Below are 22211 nucleotides of genomic sequence, written 5' to 3'. Positions count from 1 at the left end.
ACCCGTTCTTAAATGTGTATAATTCTGGTGTTTATTACTGACTTTTTAATCAGATATATGAAACTGAACACTTTACAAAATCTGTAATCTTGAAAAAGGATGAAATAAGCAATATTTGAAAATAACTTTTCCCTCTTATCGTTTGCAAAATATATGATTAGCCTTTATTCCTGTGTTTCTTGAATCTTTCATCAGTTTTCCTTTCAGATGTCAGGCTAAACAACCAATTGGTCCACTGTCATCGTGCTGGTTTTGCATACTGAGCGTAAATGCCGTTTTGTGGATGTGGGATTTCCTTGATAGTCAGTTTTATTCAAAATAAACAACAGCAGACCAGGGAATTCCTTAGCTGTCTTAAGTGCAAAGTATCCAGGTCTGCTAATTTTTAAATATTTGTCCCTAGCAGATGTTGTCTTGCTTCTTATATCTTATTCTTTGGCTAATGGACTGGAATGTTCCTTATTAAACTTACGAGACAGGGACACTATCTATCTTGTTTCCAAGTACCAACAGACTACTTTGGTGTTACCTTCATTATGCCAGGAACTAGGGGAGGTTTTTCACCAGAACTGGTTCAAAATCTTGACTATGGTTCTGCRAGCATTTAATAAAACCTTCAGAAAGGACTAGCAATTTTTCATTCACATTTTTTTCCTGTATTTTTCTCTCGGACAGTTTCTATAGCAGTTTTTCTCAGGAAAAAAAATGTATCCTTTTGAAAAGCAAATTGTATCTACAGAAGACTGACCTCTAACAATTAATTATATAGTTAGTACTTGTTTCTCAATACTGAGTATAATCAGGTCATGTTCATTGGTCTGTAGGCTTCCMCTAATTAGAAATCTAGCAATAAAATAAATCTTTTAATTGGGCACTGAGGTCCAAAACAGAGTAGTTTTCCTTTGGATTCAAGGCCTTTTATGCTAGAACCTAGTCATCTGTAATTGGTAGAACTTCTAACAAAGTTCTGCTACTTGCTGCGTGGGCCTTCTCCTGTATGGCTCGAGGACTTCCTGGTACGTGGCCTAAAAGTCCCTCCTAACGCTATGTTTTCATTTTCCACATACTAAAAATGAGACCCTCATTTTTAGAAGGTACTCTCATTTGATGAGGATAGACYCTCATCAGCACTTCCCTGTGGACTGTGGTTAAGATATAGTATATAGGCATTCAGAAATCCCATCTTTTTACATTTTAAGAAACTCTGAAGCAAGTCAAGTTTATGTGCTGACTTGGATCCACTAAATCTTCCTGTTCTTAGAAACAGTAACAACAAGTATTTTTCTTTAAATACTTCATTTCACCTGCTACCATTATTTTTCTTTGGAAAACACTCTTTCCATGTCTGCCTCAAATCCTGTACCTGTCGTTTTTGATTAATTTCTCATTCATTCAATATACCTGTAGTACTTTGAGTACATAGAGTCATTTCTCTAAGAAACAATGAGGGATTTTAGATAGCCTTGTACAACTGAACACTACAGTTAYGCTTTAATGAAAATTTTTATCTGTATTCTAAATATACTAGCAGCAGCACTGAATCCAGKAAATGATATTTAAAGAAGTTGTTTATTAATAAAATATAAATGTTAGATATTCACCTCTTCCCATTTCATTTCAGAAACATATGCTGACCTATTAAGGTCTTAAAGACAAACAGTGTACAGCTCTTGCATAAGCAAAATAAGAAAAAAAATATTTTTTGTAGCCTAGAAAAGCAGGTCTGAATCATCTCTTCTTATAAATCTAACCTTAAATAAGAGAATTTTTCAATATTTACAAGTGTCTTGTAACACTTGTTAAATGCCAGCAAAGTTGTCTATTTTAAAGATATGTTGCTTGTTTTTGTAGTTTATAGTCCATAGCCTATAAATGTTCATTAGTATTGTGGTTTTCTATACATTGTCTAGATTTTTTAAATATGTAAACTYTCAGCAAGTGGGATTCAGTGTTGACAAGTCGTTTATGCAAAATTTTTGAGGAAACAGAATGGAGCAGCTGAAAGGCAAACAGGCAAACAGGCAAACCTTGGCATACAGAACAGTTGTAAGCAGGAGCAATTTGAATTGAGATTTTTTTAATGTTTATATCACTTTGTACTTTTTTCCATAGTTTTAAGGCTGCTTTAAAGCTACTTTKTCCCATGGACTTAGTTGTATATGGCAAATCATGACAGCTATTCGTAGTTTAAGGTATTGAACGAGTTCTTAAAAGTGCATTAGTAAAACACAGGTTTCCCGTGACCAGGTACAAGCTAGCCTGGAGCTTCTGCTGCTGTTAGGAGTGCTCTGATTATCTGGCGGAGGTCTGAAAAATGAGACTGGCCTCCAAGGCTGTCAGGTGACATTTTCAATCCTGCATGGCAGATCAAAAAGTAAAGGTTATTAAGAGCTTAGCACAAAGCATGCTTTCATTACTGTTGGCACTTTTAAAAAATAATTAAGGCTTATCACATGGTCGTGCATTGTTTGGTTTTAGGTAATCACTAAGTAATGCACATACGTATAAAGGAGCACCTCTACTTACAAACAAATTTAAAATGAAAACTAAAAAATTATARCATTAGTTCAAGTAGACTGAACATTCCCTAAATATTAAGAGGGTCTGGTGAGAACCCACATGTTACAGCTCTTAATACTCTTTTAAATAAAAGATTATTTCTGACTAAGAAGCGAGTCTTTCAAATTCTTCATAGGGAAAGCTGGGGGCGGGAGAAGTACCTTTTATTTTTTCTCATGGATTTCCCCTCTGATATAGCTGAGTTGTAGGCTGTCAGAAAATCTTGGCATTTCCATTCTGTTTGCTTTCCTTGGAAAATCTTGGTAGCATCCCAAAACAGCAACTAAATAGGAACATTCTGAAGAGCTGAATACAAATATTATAATCGTGCTACCAAACAGGCTGCAGCACACACGAGACTGAGAATGGGATCTGACACAGCAACTACATCACTGGCGRGGGGAGAAAGGGGAGAGCGAGCTCTAGACACACTCCCGTCGTAATACCAAATATTTTCTGTTTTGCTCTGTTAAGTGTAGGACCTCAGCCCGTGGCTAATCACAGTGATAGAAAACAGTTTGCTTGCTAAATACCAAGTTTTTTAGTTATCTATGGGAGGGCTGTAAGCAGAAAGGAAAGTGTTAAAATTAAACACCGTGTGTGCTTGTTGTTTCTCTRATGCTTGACCATTCTGTGCAGATTTAGGAAAATGTTTTCTGGCCTGTGGTGGGCCAGTGTCTGAGCAGCAGCTGGTTCTTTGCACGGTGTCTTAGCTCTTTTGTTTCTTCCCAAGGKTAGGTTTATAAATGCTTCTTGGAAGGTCCCTGCTGCAAAGCCCCAGAATATCCCCTTCCTGACTTTCCTCTCTGCAACTTGCTGAAAATCAGTTCAGCCTCGGAGGAAGGAAGCTGCAGAGGAATTAGCATCTCTGCTGCCTGCCGCAGCGAGGGAGGATCTCGTGGTGCCTGTAATTCAGTCAGCTCAGCCTGAGTTAACTTCTTACTAATCCTTCAGCCAGAATAATAACGGCCAAACCCATAGATAACAGATCACATTTAGAGTTATTGCGGATCACTCCCATATGTTTTGCAAGATAACTCATCTGTAAAACTTGTTGCGTGGATTTGAAGTGATATCACTGAACATATAATTTTAAGACAGTAAGTGCATTGTAAGCGTCTGGCTAGTTCAGCCTGCAATAGCTTTCTTAAAGGTAATGCAGAAGGGTGTTGTACCTTCACTTTTCAGGGAAAACAATCTTATCTGCATTTCAGAGAGCTTTTCTTTTGCATTATTTTTAGTTTCATTTGTGGAAGAGCTAACCCTGCTCTTCTGATCTGCTATTCAGAGACATGATAAGCTGCACAAATAATGCCAAGCTGAGCAAGAGACAGAAATGTCACTTAGCTGTCAGAAGATGGTGTGTTCTGCAGACTGAATCTTCCCAGTGTATTTCAAAATTATAARTCATGCCCTTTTTGAGAGCTGCTGTTATCACTGCCGTAACAGTCTTTGCTGCTAGGATCAGAGAATATTTTTCTCATTACTTTTTGCTAGAAAGCCACCCCTTACTCATCTTTATTACATGTTTCTTGGGCAGTAAAGTAGATTACATACCTACTGATTAGTCTTTGCCATGTGGGCTACACAGTTAAAGTATTTCTGTTGTGCTTTATGCGGTTACCTGTGTTAATAATTTTCTGAGAATAATTTGCATTGATTTTCTATATTGTATTAGCAGAGATTTGTAGAAATCTAATTTACTTTCTGTTTTCTGGCCAGTGACTCTTTTCTTGGTGTTTTTAGTTTAACCAGTGTTCATTGTTGCTGAGTATGTACTAGATTTAGTTTTCACCTTAAAATGCTCATATTGTGTGCAAAGTGCTAGGTTTATCATGGCTTGGTGATCAGAAAATGCATTCAGTTCTGAGCTGTATACTTTGCATATCTTCAGAATTAAGGGCACAAACATTCTTTTTCAGCAATAGGTGGAAAATAAGATAGTGATATCAGCTATCAGAGGCTAGACTGTGGCTTGGTTTGAGGTAGTATAGCTAGCTGCTGTAGTGAAGTGCCAGACTTCACCCTGTAGTTGATTAAAGTGCTTTTAAGGAATGTAATAATGGAAGTATATTAGTAGAAGTACATTAATAGAAGTACATTGTATGGTCATGGTCTGTTGCTCTCTCAATGCTGAACCAATTTAACTAAATTGAATATRATCCTAGGGAGCCAGTTTTGGTGATAATATAGCCCAAGCAGTGACATTAACTTCATGGAAGTTGCAGAAGTGTAAATCATCTGGGTTCCATTACATTGCCACGGTAATTGTGCGAGTGTCGATCACATGCAGATGTTTGATTACTGTTCACATTATTGCATACAGACTTCTGTTTACAGAGTAGGGCTCCCCTGTTATATTGGGTTTTTGGCATTTCATCTTAAGGTTCTGCTAGATTTGCTATGCAGGGCTTTAGCACGTTAACTGGCCGCAGGGTGACCAGAGATGTTCAGGTGCAATTCGCAATGATTTTGAAGTACTTTTTGCAGTGGAAGGATGCATTGTGGAAACCAGGTCAGAGCTATGTTTAATTTTGAAAATTAATATTGAATTAATGAACCATCATCTTATAGCACTCTGGCATGAGCAGCAGTAAATAATTTTGCCACAAAATATGCCTCTGGATATCAGATGTTTATTAAGATGCTGCTAATACTAATTGCAGCAGGTATAAACTGGATCTGTCTTCTAGACCCCCTASTATAAAAAGCAGCAAAACATAACTAGAAAAAAGCAACAGTTTGTAATAGAGATATTATACACCTGGAAGAGCTCTTTTTCTTGTAAGGTACACTCAGTTAGTGTGCTGGCTGCCTCCTCTTATTAGCAGTAAGGTGTCCAATACTGTATCTCATTTCTGCAGCGTACTGTGATGGCCATAGGTAGGCACCTACGCTCTGAGATAGGCCAGGTTCARACAGAGCCAATCCGGCATCACAAGGAGATTCTCTCTGAAATAGAGAAYGCTGAAGGAATTTCAACTATGGTACCAAGGAGAAGGCTTAGGAAAATGGAGTTACATTTCTGTCTGAAACACAGCTCTTTGGTGTTGGGGTGAGGAAAACTGGTGGTGTTCCAGAAGCTCTAATGAAGCCCAACCTAAGAAATGTGGTGAGGATTCCTCTTCTTTACTCTTCATCTGAAAGGAAGATTTAAAAGACAGTATCGGTATGATAGCCATTAAAAATGAAAATTAGTGCTTGTGAAAGGACTGAAGATACTGGGCCGGTGAAACTGTCAGTGGCATACAGAAGAAACTTAMAGGACACAAGCAGTAGAATGTCTTTCAGTTCATCCATGCTTTAATTTCAACACATCACTGTTTTAAGAGTTGATTTTGATGTCGTAAAACAGAATTACCAAGCTAAAATCCAATGATTTTTTTCTCATCAAAATTCTTACCAAAAATGAGAAGAAAAAACCCTTTCTTTCTCATTATTCTTTACTTACAGTCTCAAATGTGTTCTGTTTATGCCAGCAAGTAACTAATCCCACAGCTGTTATGAGTTAGAGCTTTTATAAAGATATGTAAACATTACAGAATACCAATTTTAGGGTAACTACCTTATAAAGTACTACAYTTTATAAGCAAACATCAAGGAAGTTAGTCTACAGAAATGACCTCATCACTGTGACTGTTATCTCTTATCACTGTRTATCATATACGTTATTCAAATTTGGCAATCTTCTTCCACCAGCAGTTCAGCCTAATAATGTTTGTGTTGGCTAGATTCACTGAGTGTTGCTAAGAGTGACTGAGCAGGCTTAGTGAGGGCTTCCTTCAGGACCAACCTTTGGTCTGCAGGGATCAGAGAACGGATGAACAGTCAGTGGTCAGATCATGGCCATGGCTTGGCTGCGTGTCCTTAGATCTGTGAGGATTTTTCCGCTACTGCAAGCTTTAGATTTCAGAATATAATGCTCATTGAAAGTCTGCGAGTGAAAGCTGCTTTTTCTTGCAACAGTAGTTTGGTACTTTGTAGAATTCGCTGTAAAATTTCTAAGATAAATGGTTTAAGAGTAATTCTACTAGTGAAGATGGAGTACTCTGTTCATCTCTAAGATACAGTATATCCACATAACTTAAAGAGTAGTGATTATTTTTGCTAGTAGTGCACATGTAGCACTCTTATACCACCAACTTACTGGCCTGCTTGCTTATTTATTTATTTATGTCTTCTTTTCTTTGTAAAGGTATATATGTCAAAGATAGATATGTCCATTATAACCAGCTTTGTTTTTTTTTTAATTTTATTACTTACTCTTGTTTCTTCTTTTCTGTATCTGTTAATATACAGTTAATGCAATCTTCTGAAGGTTCACTTCCAGTATATTAGACTTCATAGCCATAAACCCTACAAACAAGTTAACATATTAGATTCCTGCCGTAGGACAATGTCAGAAGGATTTTTGAAGGCTRTGCAGATGACCTGGAATATTTTGTATATTCACATCAGCGTACACCAATGAGTCTATTCAAAGTCTATCTYCTACATTTATATGGATACCTGAATACAATGAGGAACTGTTTCTAAAAGATCTGAAGAAAAGGAAAGGTTAAGAAATTAGAGCGTTGAGAAGGAGAGGCCAGAAATACATAGTGAAACAAAACAAAACAATTATTTGAGAATAAACCTTCTTCTTTGATCTTTTTACCTAACATATTTGATCTGTTTTGGCAGATTTCTGCTCAGACGTGAGTGAAGCAAAACAGAAAAATAAACAGTGTTGCCATGTTCAGTTAACAAGGACTATTTCAGAAACAAGACCAAGCAGAAGGAGCAGTCTAAAAATGATGAGATTCTTACTGTCAGGATAAACTTTTATATTTATCAGTCTTTCCTTTCAAATTTAGGTTCAGAAATAATTTGCACTTTTAAGAATCACATTCAGTTTTATTTTCAAAAAATCACTAAAATGAATGAGGTTGTACATATGCCGTATTATCTATGACTTTTGAAAGAAGAATTGAATGATTTAATGCTATTCAGTTTTTCTGCACCTGATGAATTTGTAAATATGCCTCTTATTGCCAGGTGACGTGTTATGGTAAAGACTAAGTCTTCTAATTTTTAGTGCTTCAGGAGTTGTCAAAGCCATTGTCTCTTTATCTTTCTTAATGACATTGATTATTTACTTTTTTTTATTGTAGGTCAGCTCTCTGGAAGGCATTAATATTTCCAGTATAATAACTACATATTTGGCATAAGTGAGTCTTTTAGTTCTAAGCAGGCAGGATTGAAAAAGGTAATTCAGATGACTAACTGGAGWCATAACTTTTGGTGTGTGCAATATCATTTACCTAATTTTGTGAATGGGTTAAATGTTTGAATTCTAGAATAAAATTAGTGATTATAACTTAATTTATCAACTTTATAACTTACAACGTTAAAATTGAGGTGTAGAGGGTTTAAAAACTGATGAGAATGGTAAAGCAAGGTTACTGTCAAGCCTGCCTTAATACCTGTGAAAGACTTAATTTGACTGGAATTCATATGAGCATCATAGAGCGTGTCATGTCAAAGAAGCCTCATTAGAATTTTTTATGAGGAATCTGATGGATAAGAATATTATCTTTAAAAGTTACACATACACCTGTTCATGTGTTATTTCCTCTGACACTTCAATATAATTCTTCCTAAATTGCTAATCAGTTAATAGTCTACTGTCTCCAAAATACCATTAGCAGGACATGTTTTTTCCCAGTCAGAAATACCTGCATTWTTCGAGGAATTGAATGTAATTCAATTCCAGTAATTGAGGGTTAAAGGGTATGGATGCCTGGTGTTCAGCACTCTCTGATCTTCCTTAAGCAAATTCTCACCAGCTGGGGGAGTTTCATCCCGATGAGTGTGATGAATCGGTATGAATCCTAGAGTCCTCATTTATTCCTCCTGCTCTTCAACATGTCCTTATTGATTCCTTCAAACTCTTGTGCTATTAGCTTTATAATAGATGATGAAAACCTGGAACAGTATTTAGATTAAGATGAACCGGTGCCTGTACAATAACAGTATTTGAATTTTCTTTTCTGCAGTCACACTGTAGTTATATTATGATGGTTCTGTTTTTTTTGACAGTATTATATTGCTCTTTTTCCCCATTTCTTCTCTCCCACTGACCTCTCTTTTTCCCCACATACCACGCATCACTATACACCCCCACAACACAACTTTGTGCTAGATTTTGCTGTTTGTGAATAATCTCACACAAACCATCAGCTGACTGCTCACAAAGAAGATCCAATGATCTTGAGAAGCCAAGTTGTACCACTTGGAAAATATTAGAACTTTTTGTCAGTTATAAATATTAGCATGTTAGCTGTGTGGCGCAAACTTCAGTGAAGAATGTTATATATGCATTTATACAATACAATAATTTGCATCTTTTCTTTTTCATTCAGGTCATTGCCATAGTTATGGATATGTTTACAGATGTGGATATCTTTAGAGAAATTGTAGAGGCATCTGCTAGAGGGATTGCAGTGTATCTCCTGCTGGATGAGTCAAACTTCAGTCACTTTCTGAAAATGACTGAGAAACAAGGCTGTCAAGTTCAGAGACTCAGGGTAAGGCTTCCTGTTTTATAGTGCATGCGCATTCACTACTCATTCCTCTACAACCCCCTAAAAGGCATTATTATTTAAAAAGTGATTATCAAATATTGCTTTTGCAAAATAACTCTAAAGTGTGAATAGGTAAGCCCACAGCAGAATCTTCTATACAAATGTTATTTGCTTTAGAAAGATTTTAGTATTCTTTATGTGTGTCAAAAGAAGTATATTTGATAAAATTGCATAATTTTCCATGTATTATTTAGAAAATAATAATTTAGCAATACCATAGCTTTGAAAAGCTTAGCTTATTGTTTGTTATTCTCTTAAATCAGCCCACAAATAGAATCATAAAGATTATGTAAATTGTTTAGAAAAATAAAATAATTTACTTCYTTTTATGACTGCTTCCTTTAAAATGATTATATATGAAAAATACTTTATATTTTATTTTAAAAGTGTCTTCCTGAAAATCCATGTTATCATATATTTGTCTATATAAAGAATATATAGTAAGTTTATACTTACTTTTTTATACATGGAATGTTTAATTTTCTTCATGAGAAAGATAATAAGAAGAGYGCTAATGTTTACATTTTTCACTAGATGTCCTGTACCACCTTAATATTTAATAGGGCTCATAATCCAAACTGTGTGCTGCACTGACCTGGCATAAATACTTCATAAATACTTCTAAGTTTACTGTACTGAAGATAACACTGAAGGCTGCTGAAAATGTTCCAAGGATATTTCCACTGTTTTCTTTGCAAAGCTCTAAGCACTTCTATGTTGGAAGTTCAGTACAGTTCCACTCGCAATTTCTTGTTTCTCTAAAGTTAGTTAGGGCATGTTTGCTTCCAGCAAGAACATTGTAAGAACTCTCAGCATCATGGTTTTAAGAACACAGTCTGAAAATCAGAAAGAAGGTATGGTGTGTTTGTGAGCATAAAGAGGACTTTTTTCTTAGAATTTCCAAACAAACCTCTATTTTACAGATTTTTTTCTTTCCTCTGGAGTTGACTTAACACTCTTAAAAGTTTTACCATGCAGCTTYCCATGCTTGTTTCTTGCATATGGGTGTGTGGGATTGCCCTCTGGTGGCCTAATACACAGAGCTATGGCAACTTTTGGAAAAGAAAACATCACAACTATGTTGCAGGTCTGTAAACGCTGGTAGTGATTGCCTTCGTAGTCACTACTTGGCAATAGTTCCATACCCTGGAACCTGAGATACCACCATTTGCTAGTTACTTGGGTTAACTATGCTACAGAGGTTACCAAAAATGGTGTATGTTTTTTTATGACTTCAGTTTTGTTCTCAAATAAAGTGAATTAGGAGCATGCGCGTCAAGAGATCTCTAGGAAAACCATAAAAAATAAAATAAAATGAAATGAGATGAAATAAAATAAAATAAAATGAAATAAAATAAAATAAAACAAAACAAAACAAAACCATACTTCAAAGGGTTTACCTGGACAATTTTGAAGTCTATCAGAAAATGAAAAATATGAGCAAAAGAGCTAACCAGTAATCCTGTTGTGTGCCATGGTTTTAGCTTAGCTTCTGGTAAAGCTCTTTGAGTTAATGATCTTCTCATGGAAGATTCCCAGCGGGTCTTCCTCGCAGAATGGAGGCTGACCATTCCCACAGTAATTATTCTGTGCCTTTCTTCAGCTGAAGAGAAACTGTGAGAGAACAGTTAATACTTTGAAGAAACTTTGGAGAAGTTTTCAACCTTTATCTTATTCTGGTTGCCTCAAGGTTCACGAAAACAGAYCACTATAAAATTTTTGTGCTTTTGGCTTGCGGCCCTCTTCTTCCACTCAGTGAAAGCAAGAAGACAGAGGTGCAGGGCTGTATTTCTTTGCCTGGAGAAGTAGCAACAACAGCGTTGTTCTTGTTATTCCCTGGCACAATTTGGTTCAGTCGTGCAYAAATATGTTAGACATTCTTCGTGCCATACACTCTCAACTGAGGAGTTCCTGTAAAGATGTTCTGTATTAATCAAGGCCTTCTCTGGCTCTTTTCCCCTTCCTTTAAATTTGTRATAAATGAGATGATGCAGTGATGAAACAGACTGTATTTTTGAATCAAGATTTATGATTCAGTTTTTCATATGACTGTATTAAAAAAAGAGAATTTATTCATAACTCTAATTGCATAAAATTAACTATCTGTGCAGGCAGCTTTCCATATCTGTAATCTGACTGCTATCAGGGCATGTTTCTCTCTTTTTTGACAACTACAACAACAAACAAAATATATATATACAATACATTATAATTATAGTTATTGGTTATTGTATGAATTCCATATAGAAGAATATGAAGCCGGGGCTTACTGGAGGCTCTTTCACTCCCTTCTACAATATTTCTTCACGTCARTTGGTTTTTATTTAACGTTCCCCTTAATATCACCAGTGAATTGCAACTAAAATAAAGAATTCCTTTATTTTTTTCCCATTTTCTTTCCACACTTTAGATTTCATTTATTATTTCTTAGCAGTCCTATATCTTCCCCATTAATTAATGTGTTTCTCTTTCTCTTCTSTTCCCTGTATATCCAAATTTCTTTTGATTAATTTTCTCACCAGWCTGACTTCCTATTCACAGTCAGCAATTCCTTTGCATAGAAAGATGAATAAAGAGTCATTACGGGTTGTTACTTTTTTTTCAGACAATTTTTCAAAAGCTGCAACAGCAAATTTTTATAAAGATTCTTTGTTTCTGCCACTGCAGGAAACTATGACATTGATTTGCASTGCAAAATGCAAAACTGAGACAAACCCCTGAAATACCAGAATACTTAATTTGATGACTTAATTTTGGATTAGAAACAATGAACCAATGTAGGAAATTATGGTGTTGTTTAATCCTCAAGAAGTCAACCTAGTTCCTCAGCAGATGTCAAATCATTATATTTTATTTGATAAAAGGTGAGGCAGGTGGCAAAGGCTCCATGCTCTCCCAAAAACCTATTTACTTCCCCGTCARTAAGGAAGAATCATCTCACTGTACGAGAATATTGAAAGTAAATAGGAACTATTTATGTCCTGATACTCCTCTCAGTAGTTTTAATGAACTGGAGGAATGAGAAAATAATACTGGTAACAGGAATTTATTTTGTTTTGTGAAATCAGGTGTGCATGTTTGGACATGTAGTAGGAGCTGTTAAAGTACTCTTGAAAGCCGAATCCAGCCCATTATTTCTCACCAAYGTTATCAATATCATAAATAGTTTTCCAGTGCTTCCAAATATCAGTCAGATTTGGTTACTAAATAGGCACGCACAGCCTATTTGTCATATCTGTGAGAAAACTTGTGTACTAAGGCCCTGACCGTAGTGAAGTCATTGAGAATTTGCCATTAGTGGTCATTGAATCAGATTCTAAGTCAGAGCAGAAGCTAACTCGAAAGCTGCTTAGCAKTCGAACAGTATCTCTTAGTAAGAGGAGAGGGCTGTGATAATAAATAACTTCAGTAATGATGAACAATATGAGAAATGTGATTTTTTTTTCTTTAAGGCTGTTATACTAAATATTGGTTTAGACATCCATTTTCTTCTTTGTGCATGTTCTTGACAGCAAGTATAGGGTGCGTAACTGAACAGTGATAAAAACAGACTCTACAAAAATGAAGTGCTGAAATGAAACGCTTGAAACCTGTATTTTCATTGTACTTACCTATCACATTGGAGATTTCTTACTGATGAAAATAGATGCATAATGTCAAATGATACTTCCAAATGTAAAATGATGCTCATGTAGTTCTCTCTGGGAAGAGAGAGGTGCAATCATATATAAAAAATGAAGTTAGAGCTTGTTTCCCATGTATCATTTGGATGACATTTAATTGGATAGCACTCATGGCCATCCTTAAATTGCAGTTTGGCCATCCAGATGCCTCTGGAATATGAACAGTTCCTGAGTCTCCTACGACTCATATTTGAAAGAGAGAGAAGGTGCTGTGTCTGGCTTCACAAGCCTCCTAAAATATCAAATCCTCAGTTAAATTATACTTCTGTATGTACCTACTAGCTGTCACTGACAAAAACAGATGAGAGGACTAGACAGATTTTTGGTTTGACTTGCTACAGCTGATCTTCTGTGCTGTTGTGTGTCCCGTCAGGCTAGTCTGATTCCTACTTAATGTGTAGGTTTATTGGTTTCCAGTTTGCCCAAGATATTGCTCTGAAGGTTCATAAACAAATCATTGCTCCAGCCAACAGTGGTGCGTGCCACTTCTGCAGTAACCAGAGTAATCTGGTRATCTGAGTGGGTAGGATTAAGGAAGCAGGACAAAAAAGCTGCAGGAGGAACAATGCTGAAGAAGAGAAGAAAAGGGAAAACAGTAAAACTCAGGAGAAGAGCGGAAACAGAATGACTAAGGTTTTTWAAAAAATCCAGTAATTTAATGTAAATTTTATTCCTTTTTTAGATATGCTTACTTGAAGTTATATTTCAAATTATGAACACCTAAGGCAAAGCCTTTTTGTATATGTATGGTAATTTGCAAGCCATTAGCTGTGATCGTGCCGACAGCATTCCAGATTCYCAAGCGATATTCTGTCCGATATCGGTCAGGCCATATCTCAGTAAGATTTGATGTACTCCGCTGGCATGGCTTTAGGCCAGTTATAATCTGTTACGCTTATTTGAAAATATAAAAGCTGCATCTCAAGTGACCCCTCTTCAAGTTGTCAGTGACATAAATATAGTTAAATATGATGTACAAATATAATTAAATTATAAACAGAATCGAGGAAAGCACTTCTAATCATTGAAGTAGATTCAAATTTCATAACTAATTCACAGCATTTGAGTTTATACTAAATAAATGTTTAATATAGTGATAATCTTTAGAATAGGGTAAATTCCAGTATTTTCTTTTTGTAAAGTAATTACTTTTTCCACACTATTTGCTGTTCTAAAGGAAAGCTTTTCAYGTAATTCCTTTTATTTGCCGTTTGAGTAGCTGGTAGAGAAAGAAAAATTTTTCTTCACTGGGACTGKTTCATTCAAAATTCAAGAAAAACAGCACTTGCAAAAGCAGGGAAATTTTCTTTCTTCTTCAGGGTTCCAAGTTAAAACTCAAAGAGGAGAAAACCTGAAGGACACAATAGTAGATTGCCAGGAGTAGTTAGCAATTAAAGATGCAAACAGATACCTAATGTTAAATTTCCATGCAATAATGCAAATTGGGTTGATTTTGCTTCTGTCCTTTCTGATTTTTTTCTGAAACTAGATCTAAGCGTCTGTCAGGACTTTTACATACTTTTTAAAACCTGATGGCACTACTAGATAATGCTTCTTTTATTTAGTGAATTTGATATGCAAAACTAAGATTAGGAAATAAACTTTTTAGCTAATGTTTCTAGCATGTTTATAATATATTGAAGTCRCTAATAGAAATACTTTTTAAAATGTTAATAATAAAAATAATATTTAAATAATATTTAGCAATACATTTTAAAAGCTATCTTAATATGTTTTAATTGAACTGCATTTTTTGTTCGAACACTACTTGACAAAAGCACTAAGTAAAAACTCACCTAATACATCWAATTTAAGGAACTTGAATAGGTTGAGTCAGATCATAATTTGCCAGCTGAGCAACTCTTACGTATAACTCTAGTCATTACAAATTATCTCTGGGGAAGCTGTAAGCTTCTTTGTTTAGATGTATTATTTAAGACAGAAACTGAAACCATAAAATATAGAGTGATTTAGAAAGTACATATAATTTGGAAAGATGTTTTCATTTTATGGAGATTTTTCTCTAACCCTTTGAATTTCCTGTTTGGAAAAAATACAGTTCATTAAATTGTGGTAGACWCTTCATCATTACAAATTTTACAACCTCTTTTAGAACTTCCCATGTTTTAGGTAAACACATAAAAACTCCCTTAGGCAATAAAGGCTGAGTGATTCAGTATCAGAATACTGCAGAGTAAATCACATTTGATAGACTGGAGTCCTAAGTACTTTAAGTATTAAATGTTTGTTTTATCTCTCTGGTTTTGCTGAAGTCACACTGTACACAGTCTGATCCATTTTGCTGCCTGAACGGACCATCTCCTGTACCTRGTCTTTGTAGAGCCCACTTCTGCCATGATTTTCAACCTCTCCTTGGAGTAGTAAAAGTCAGGACAGAATTTAACCATTACAGTTTTATGAATAGCCAAGTGAAGCAAGCTGTTCATCTATATTCTCAGGTCTTAAATTCCACTATTTCCTTATATACAGTTCATGAAGTAATCATGTAGATTCTGCTTTCTTATTGCCATTGCTAAATTACAGATTTCATGCCCACTGGCATACTACTGAATTGTCTCAAATTAGTGTTACAAGAACAAATAGTTTTATATTGAAAGGCTAGAAACCACAGTAAATGTTGTGATCATTCACAGAGATATTCCAAGCTATTTTTTGTGTCTTATGAAGCTTTTTTTATTCAACATCTGTATGAGGTAGATGCTCTAGGTTGGTCTGTGTTGAATATAACCTTTGTTTTTCGTATAAATAACCACCTTTCTGTAACATTTTAAAACTTTTTTTTTGGCTGTTAAAAAATGATACTAGAGAAAAAGTGATTTAAGTCATTCAGAACTGCATATGCATAAAAGATACTGGTTCAGCTGAACCAATTTCATCCACAGTCTAGGGAAAAAAAGAAAAATGACCATTCTTTTTCTTAGATCCATCATGGAAAATTTGCCCAGCAGAATTTACCAGAGAGTATTGTCATGAGTAAAACATGGAGTTTGAATTTGGAATGCGTGCTTAACTCCTGTGTATCATCTTACGTATATGTGTGCCTGTGCGTGCTGCAGTGGCATCTCTGAATTTGGAGATGTGATAGATCTGATGCTGAAAAGCCAACCGAGGAATCTTACTGCAGATAGAACTGCAAGGGATTGTGTGACCAGCTGGTATCGTTCAATAAGTCRTTTCAGAGTGAGGTAGTTCTGTGATATATCGTTCTCATTCAATTAAAAGAACAACACTGTTTTTTCAGGTGTTGTTTCTGACTAGCTGAGATGCTTGGAAATCTTCCAAATACTGAGCATCAGATGCTGAAAAGAATTTTTTTTCAGTACAAAATCTATATCTCTCGTGTCAGAACCTTAATTCTGGGACTGGTGGCTTCGGAACAGGGGAATTTCACTTGTCCCTGGCCTAGCAAATCCCATCAGTCTTTCACACCTACAGACAAAGCAAGGGCTTGCCTTTTGGGGTCCAAAGGGGCAAGTTTGATCAGAGTTTACTGCCCTGTAGAATTTACTTATATGCAATAATATACCTCTTTTCCTACCACACCTCTAGACTTTTAAACCCTAGGGTGCTAAATGTAGAATATAGTGTGCCAATTAAAGTATTTCAATTGTCTTTTTCAGAATATGAGGGTGCGGACAGTAAAAGGACAAGATTATTATTCTAAATCAGGAGCAAAATTCCATGGAAAAATGGAACAAAAATTTCTTCTTGTTGACTGTAAGAAAGTCATATATGGTTCTTACAGGTAAGATCAGTTACAGAGGTGTCCGTAGAACACKAATTATCTCAATGTGTCTCCTTATTGCAATTTTTTTTTCTATTTCTAAAAATTCTTCTGGTAAACTCTGTGAGCAATTTTTTTTTATTATTTTTCCTGTAATTTAAAGGCTTGTCGTAGGTATTTATCTGTCTGACACAGAGCCAAAATTTGAGGTCCTCTCTGCGGTTTTCACAAATGAACACTAAAGGCTATAGCTTTTGCTTCAGCTGAAGACTTGATAAATAAAGGGAAAATTTTGAATTTGTTTTATATTGTTTGAATTATTCTTGTTTAACATCTGTTCTAGAAAAAGCTATCAGAAATATTTCATAACCTCTCTTGGATAATTGCTCCTTGCAGTAATCTTCTAAAACTAACATTATAGGCCTGTTCTATGGCACCCTGTGGTATATCATGGTCAAATTCAGAACTGTCCAAGTTGAAGTAATCTGTATTTATACTTGGCCAAGTTCTCTTGTTCTACTCTCCACCTTCTTTTCAGTATATGTGTGCAGAGCATAGGCTGGCAGAACTTACAGTTTTGCAGTGCTGGATAAAAAATAAATTAAAGCAGGCACAATTCTCACACATCTCACACGTTATTAGAAATTTTCCTTTTCACACTACATCTCTCTCCTTCTGCCTACTGAATTAATTTCTACCAGCCTGGTGCCTGGGTGCCAGATCCATAGCCACTGACTTTCATAGATTTCCACCACTGTAAACTTTTGACTTATTTCCTCTGAGACTCAGCTAGCCCCAAATTCAGACTGATGTGTATAAATGGTGGTGAGGTAAGTGACAAGTTCATAAATGAATCAGTTAAGGGAATCCAGAGAGAGTCTGAAAGCTTTGACATCTACAGACAGTGTTAGAGTTTGTGAGAATGTGAGAGTTTTTCTCATTTCATTTTGAAGAATAACACTGCTGTAAGACCTGGTGCTGAGGGAGGGGGCTGCAATCTTCAACTTCTGTAGAAATTAGGCTTGATTGGTAAAAGAATCTAGCAATTTTAATCAGGAAAGATGAATCTTTCTGAATTCTTGCTCTCTAAAGTCAATTTAAAGTTAAGATTGTAAAGAGTGTACAATACAAAATATACTATTCTTAATAAGTAATTTAATGAAAATGAATAGAAAAAAACCTTGTGTATAAAGATTTAATTTCATCTCAGTACACTTTTATTCCTGAAAGATACAAAACTAACAAAACAAATAAATTAAAATCAGTAAGATATATACATGAATACAACAAACCTTTTTCTTAACATGCAGAAGAGAAATGCAAATAAAATACATATTGATTGATTTTGTTTAAATTTTCTTTCACTTTTTACATGAAAACAGGATAATAAAAGTTTTTTATTTGTTGCAATCTACAGATTACATGGTTGTAACATCATGACATTAAGCTTGTTAAAATTTCCTTAATGTACATGTTAATGTATTTTATCTCTCTTTACAGCTATAAAGTAGCTATAAAACTTCTTTCTTCACTGAGGCTTTTCTCCACTTTTAGCATGTCTTCAGCTATTCTGAGTACAGTAGAAAAGGAAAACCTTCTTTATCTGAACATTGCACATTACAGTTAACAGAAATGTTAATATCCAGTCAGCATGCATAGTAGAAAATGTAACCTTTTTAACAAGTCCAGGATGCATCTTTTTGAAAATTTATTTAAAATGAAGCATATTCACAGCTGTGGAAACAATTCTTCATATTGTTCCAAATACGCTGAACATAACCACACATCAGCATTCTCTGACTCAGGATTGAATATGGTGGGTCTAATCAACCCTAGTTTCTGTAGTTGTGGATATAATTTGGTACCATTTGGCAGTTGCACTCCAGTGTTCCTCATTTGTGAATACTTTTTCCAATATCCAGTTATAAAGGCAATTATGTAGTTACACACCCATTCCTGCTCCCATTGAAATCAGTGGAAAGTCTCCTACTGAGTTCAAATGGCATTAGAATAGACCTCCCAAATTCAAATTGCGTGAATCTTGTCCATGATTTTATATTTTTTAAAAAAGTATGCCTGCAAAATCCAAGCTTGGGGAAAAGTTTTCTAATCAAAAAAGAACAGTATAATGCAGTAGTTCAGAAAAACTGTTTCTAATGGTCATTTGTTCTTTTTTCAGCTTTATGTGGTCATTTGAAAAAACCAACCTTAGTATGGTTCAAGTTATCACAGGACAGCTGGTTGAGTCCTTTGATGAAGAGTTTAGGACTCTGTATGCCCGTTCTTCTGTTCCTAGTTCATTTGCCCCTGAATTAGTGCGGATAAACAGTCGCAGGACACTTTGGGATAATGATACATACCAACACTCGGTGTCTTCCTTGGCTTCTGTTTCTAGCCAAAGGAACCTTTTTGGGAGGCAAGACCAGGTTCACAAGCTGGATCCTGTTTATTTGAAAGCTTGCGGAAGATATGCAGTAAATGAAATCGACAAATATGGCTTGAGAAATCAAGCCTATAATAAACAATCATTTCATCCATTTTTTAATATGCAAAATCCAATCCAGCAATATCAACCTTGTGAAAAAAATGAGCACTGGAAGAGACATAGTTATGCTGGAGAGAAGCCAGAAAGGACTCCTTACCTGTTACTCAACAGAGCTATTAATAGAGCCAATAATCCGTCAAATACTTGGAAAATGCCATCTGATAGCCTTAGTATTGTATCTTCATTACGAGGAGGATATGCAAATAACTACAATGCACCGCCGCAAAGTTTTGCTGATCAATTTTCACGACCAAAGATAAATCTTGCAGAAAGGAATTCAATTGTACGGAGATCTTTTAATGGAACAGATAATCATATCCGCCACCTGCAGCAAAGGATGCCGACCCTTGAGCACACAACAAAATCATTCCTACGTAACTGGCGAATTAAATCATACTTAAATGATCAGTCAGATTATCCAGCAGAGTCTAATGGATCAGCCTTAGGTGACAGATATGAGGGCTATGACACAGCTGAAAATATTAAAGCTCATGCCCTTTATTCTCATTCTCGCTTAAGATCATCACTGGTCTTTCAGCCAACTCTTCCTGAACAGAAGGAAGTAAGCAGCTGTGCAAGTTCTTCAAATTCAACTATAATTGGCTCAGAAGGAAGTGCAACACCTAAAGGGACATCTAACCAAGCTCCAAGTGTGAAAAATGGCACAGGCAATATTTTAGAAGACCTTAGCACAAGCATCCCACTTAAATCAGATGCACCAAAAAACCACAGAATTCATGCTGCAGATGATGCAAAACCCAGTGTAAATTCAAATGCAACAGGGGACTCACCTGTGTACTTGTACACAACACTGTGTGCAGACAAAAATGCAGAAAATCTGAAGAACCTTCAAAATGAAAATATAATGAAAAGGAGAAGTTTTCCCATGTTTAATTCAAAGTCTATATTAGACCCTGGTGCCAGCAAACAGTCATCCAGTTATGTTTACAGCACACTGACTAGGCATAGGCTTAAACATCCAGTTGATCCAAAACTTTCAGAAGACTTATTGAAGGGCTCCAAAAGTTTGCACAGTGTGACCAACCATGTACCTCAAGAGGAGAAAAATCTCAGAGGAGAGCTAAAGAGTCCAACTGCTACCAAGGCAATCTCTATGGCTGCTCTCACTGAAGCCAGCAAAGAGGATTCAAGTAAGGACTGCACGTCAAAGAAAGAAACTAAGAATTCCCCAAGTTTTCTAAAAAAAGGATCCCAGAAATTACGGTCACTTCTTAATCTCACACCAGACAAGAAGGAAAACTTGTCAAAAAACAAAGCTCCGGCCTTTTACAGAATGTGTAGTAGTTCTGATACTTTGGTTTCTGAGGAAGAGAATCAGAAACCAAAGATTTCTGAGAATAAGACAGATTCTTCCCCAAGGAAAAAGAGAAACACATCATCAAATTCTCAAGGTAGCTTGCACAGAAGTAAAGAAGATGTCACGAGTAGCCCAACGAAGTCTCCAAAGTCTCCGAAGTCACCAAAACCACCAAAACCTCCATCTGATGAATGCAATAAAAAGTGTCCTGTCCTGTGCCCCCTTGAAAGTAAGTTCATAGAAACTGCAGGAGATGCATCTACCCCAAGATTTAACACAGAACAAATTCAGTATCAAGACGTAAAAGAAATTACAATGAATGCTACTCCTGACACTGCACCCTTTTCTACTCTACAAAGAGTAAGTTCAATGACACCCCAACTGGCAATTTCAAAGCGCCAAGAGGAGCTAAGACCTCGTTTGAGTGAAAGGCGTGTTTATAGTCGCTTTGAGCCATTCTGTAAAATGGAAAATGCTAGCCAATCTGCAGGAAATGCACCAAATAGCAGTTCACATCTCTTGGATATCAAAAGCAAACCCTCAGGGAATAATTATGGCAGGAGTAATCACATGGTCAGCTACAACTCAACTGCTTACCATCCACTGCAGGCTAATGAAAATAAGTTCAGAGGATTTATGCAAAAGTTTGGGAACTTTCTACACAAAAATAAGTAAAACTTTTATTGATTGGAGACTGTCTGAAATTCAGAAAGAATAGCAAAGCTGTGCATATGTAACTGGATAAGACTGATGGGCAACTTTTGTAGAGCTTACTTGGGTTTCTTCAGGGGTGGGACATTGGAATGAATGTATAAATTTTTAAATAATTATTCTAGAATTATACTCAAGTAATTACAGAAATTCTGTCTTCATAAGGTATCTCAAGGGAGTTGTTTATAGTGTTTATATTGTAATATTAATTTTATACATTTTCCTTTCGAAGAAAGTATGCACTAGTGTATTGTAAGATTAAGTGTAAAACAAAGATTGAGGATGTTTTTAACATTCAAATAATACTTTTCCAAAGATTTGTCTTTTAAAAATAGTGTATGGAATAGTGACTTGTATCTTTTCAGCATTTATGTACTCTTTAAAATGATAAATGAAAATGTTAATGCATTACATGTTATTTAGCCTTTAAACTCATCTTGGAAAGCCTCTTTTAGGCTTTATTTTGTTACTAATTTACCAAAGAGCATCTATCAAACTATTTGAGCCACAGATGAATTTTACTTAATTAGATTTTCCATGTAATTTGGTATTTTTCTGAAATATTTGGCACCACAGATCTTCAAGTGRCCTTAATCTGAGTTTTCACAGACTTGTTTACAAGGTTAAATCAGTGTGAATGTAGGATGAAAGTTTTAAAAAAATGAAGATGCCTTGAAAAGAAGTTACAACAAATTTAGATTTCAACTGGCTGAGTACATTTGTATAACATGCCAGTATTTTGTTATTTATTCTAGAAAATACCTTTTGTTACAATTTTCAATTTGGTGTTTCCAAAAAAAAAAATGTCTGTGGACTTCCGTTTCTCAGGTAAGTTTTTGAGTTTCATGCGCAACAGTCTTTTTAAATGTTGTCAGATATATTTGTAACTGTGACTTTAATAATCKAATTTTTTGAAAAACGTTGCAAGCACTTAAGCCTAGGCGTAGGATGAGGATGTAAGCTCAACGCTGCGGTGCTTGAATTGTTCGTTTCCTGCTGCCTTACGTCAGGAGGGATTAGCTGT

The 22211-nt window shown here is 35.6% G+C and overlaps 1 protein-coding gene across 1 annotated transcript in view; it reads left to right on the top strand.

Moving 5' to 3' along the window:
• SACK1B (scaffolding CK1 anchoring protein B) overlaps positions 1–21324 on the top strand; it is a 41208-nt gene extending 19884 nt beyond the window's left edge. The window contains exons 2-4 of the mRNA XM_085324843.1: positions 8964–9128; positions 16510–16634; positions 18793–21324. Coding sequence (XP_085180969.1) covers positions 8964–9128; positions 16510–16634; positions 18793–21151 — 2649 coding nt within the window. The 3' untranslated portion in view covers positions 21152–21324. The remainder of the gene's footprint in view (positions 1–8963; positions 9129–16509; positions 16635–18792) is intronic.
• The last annotated feature ends 887 nt before the right edge of the window (positions 21325–22211 follow it).

This window comes from Rhea americana, unplaced genomic scaffold (assembly GCF_003343005.1).
Source record: "Rhea americana isolate MKP2758 unplaced genomic scaffold, rheAme1 scaffold_94, whole genome shotgun sequence".
In the NCBI taxonomy this organism is placed as follows: Eukaryota; Metazoa; Chordata; class Aves; order Rheiformes; family Rheidae; genus Rhea; species Rhea americana.
The sequence above is the reverse complement of the archived record's forward strand: the minus strand, read 5'-3'. Positions and strand labels throughout refer to the sequence as shown.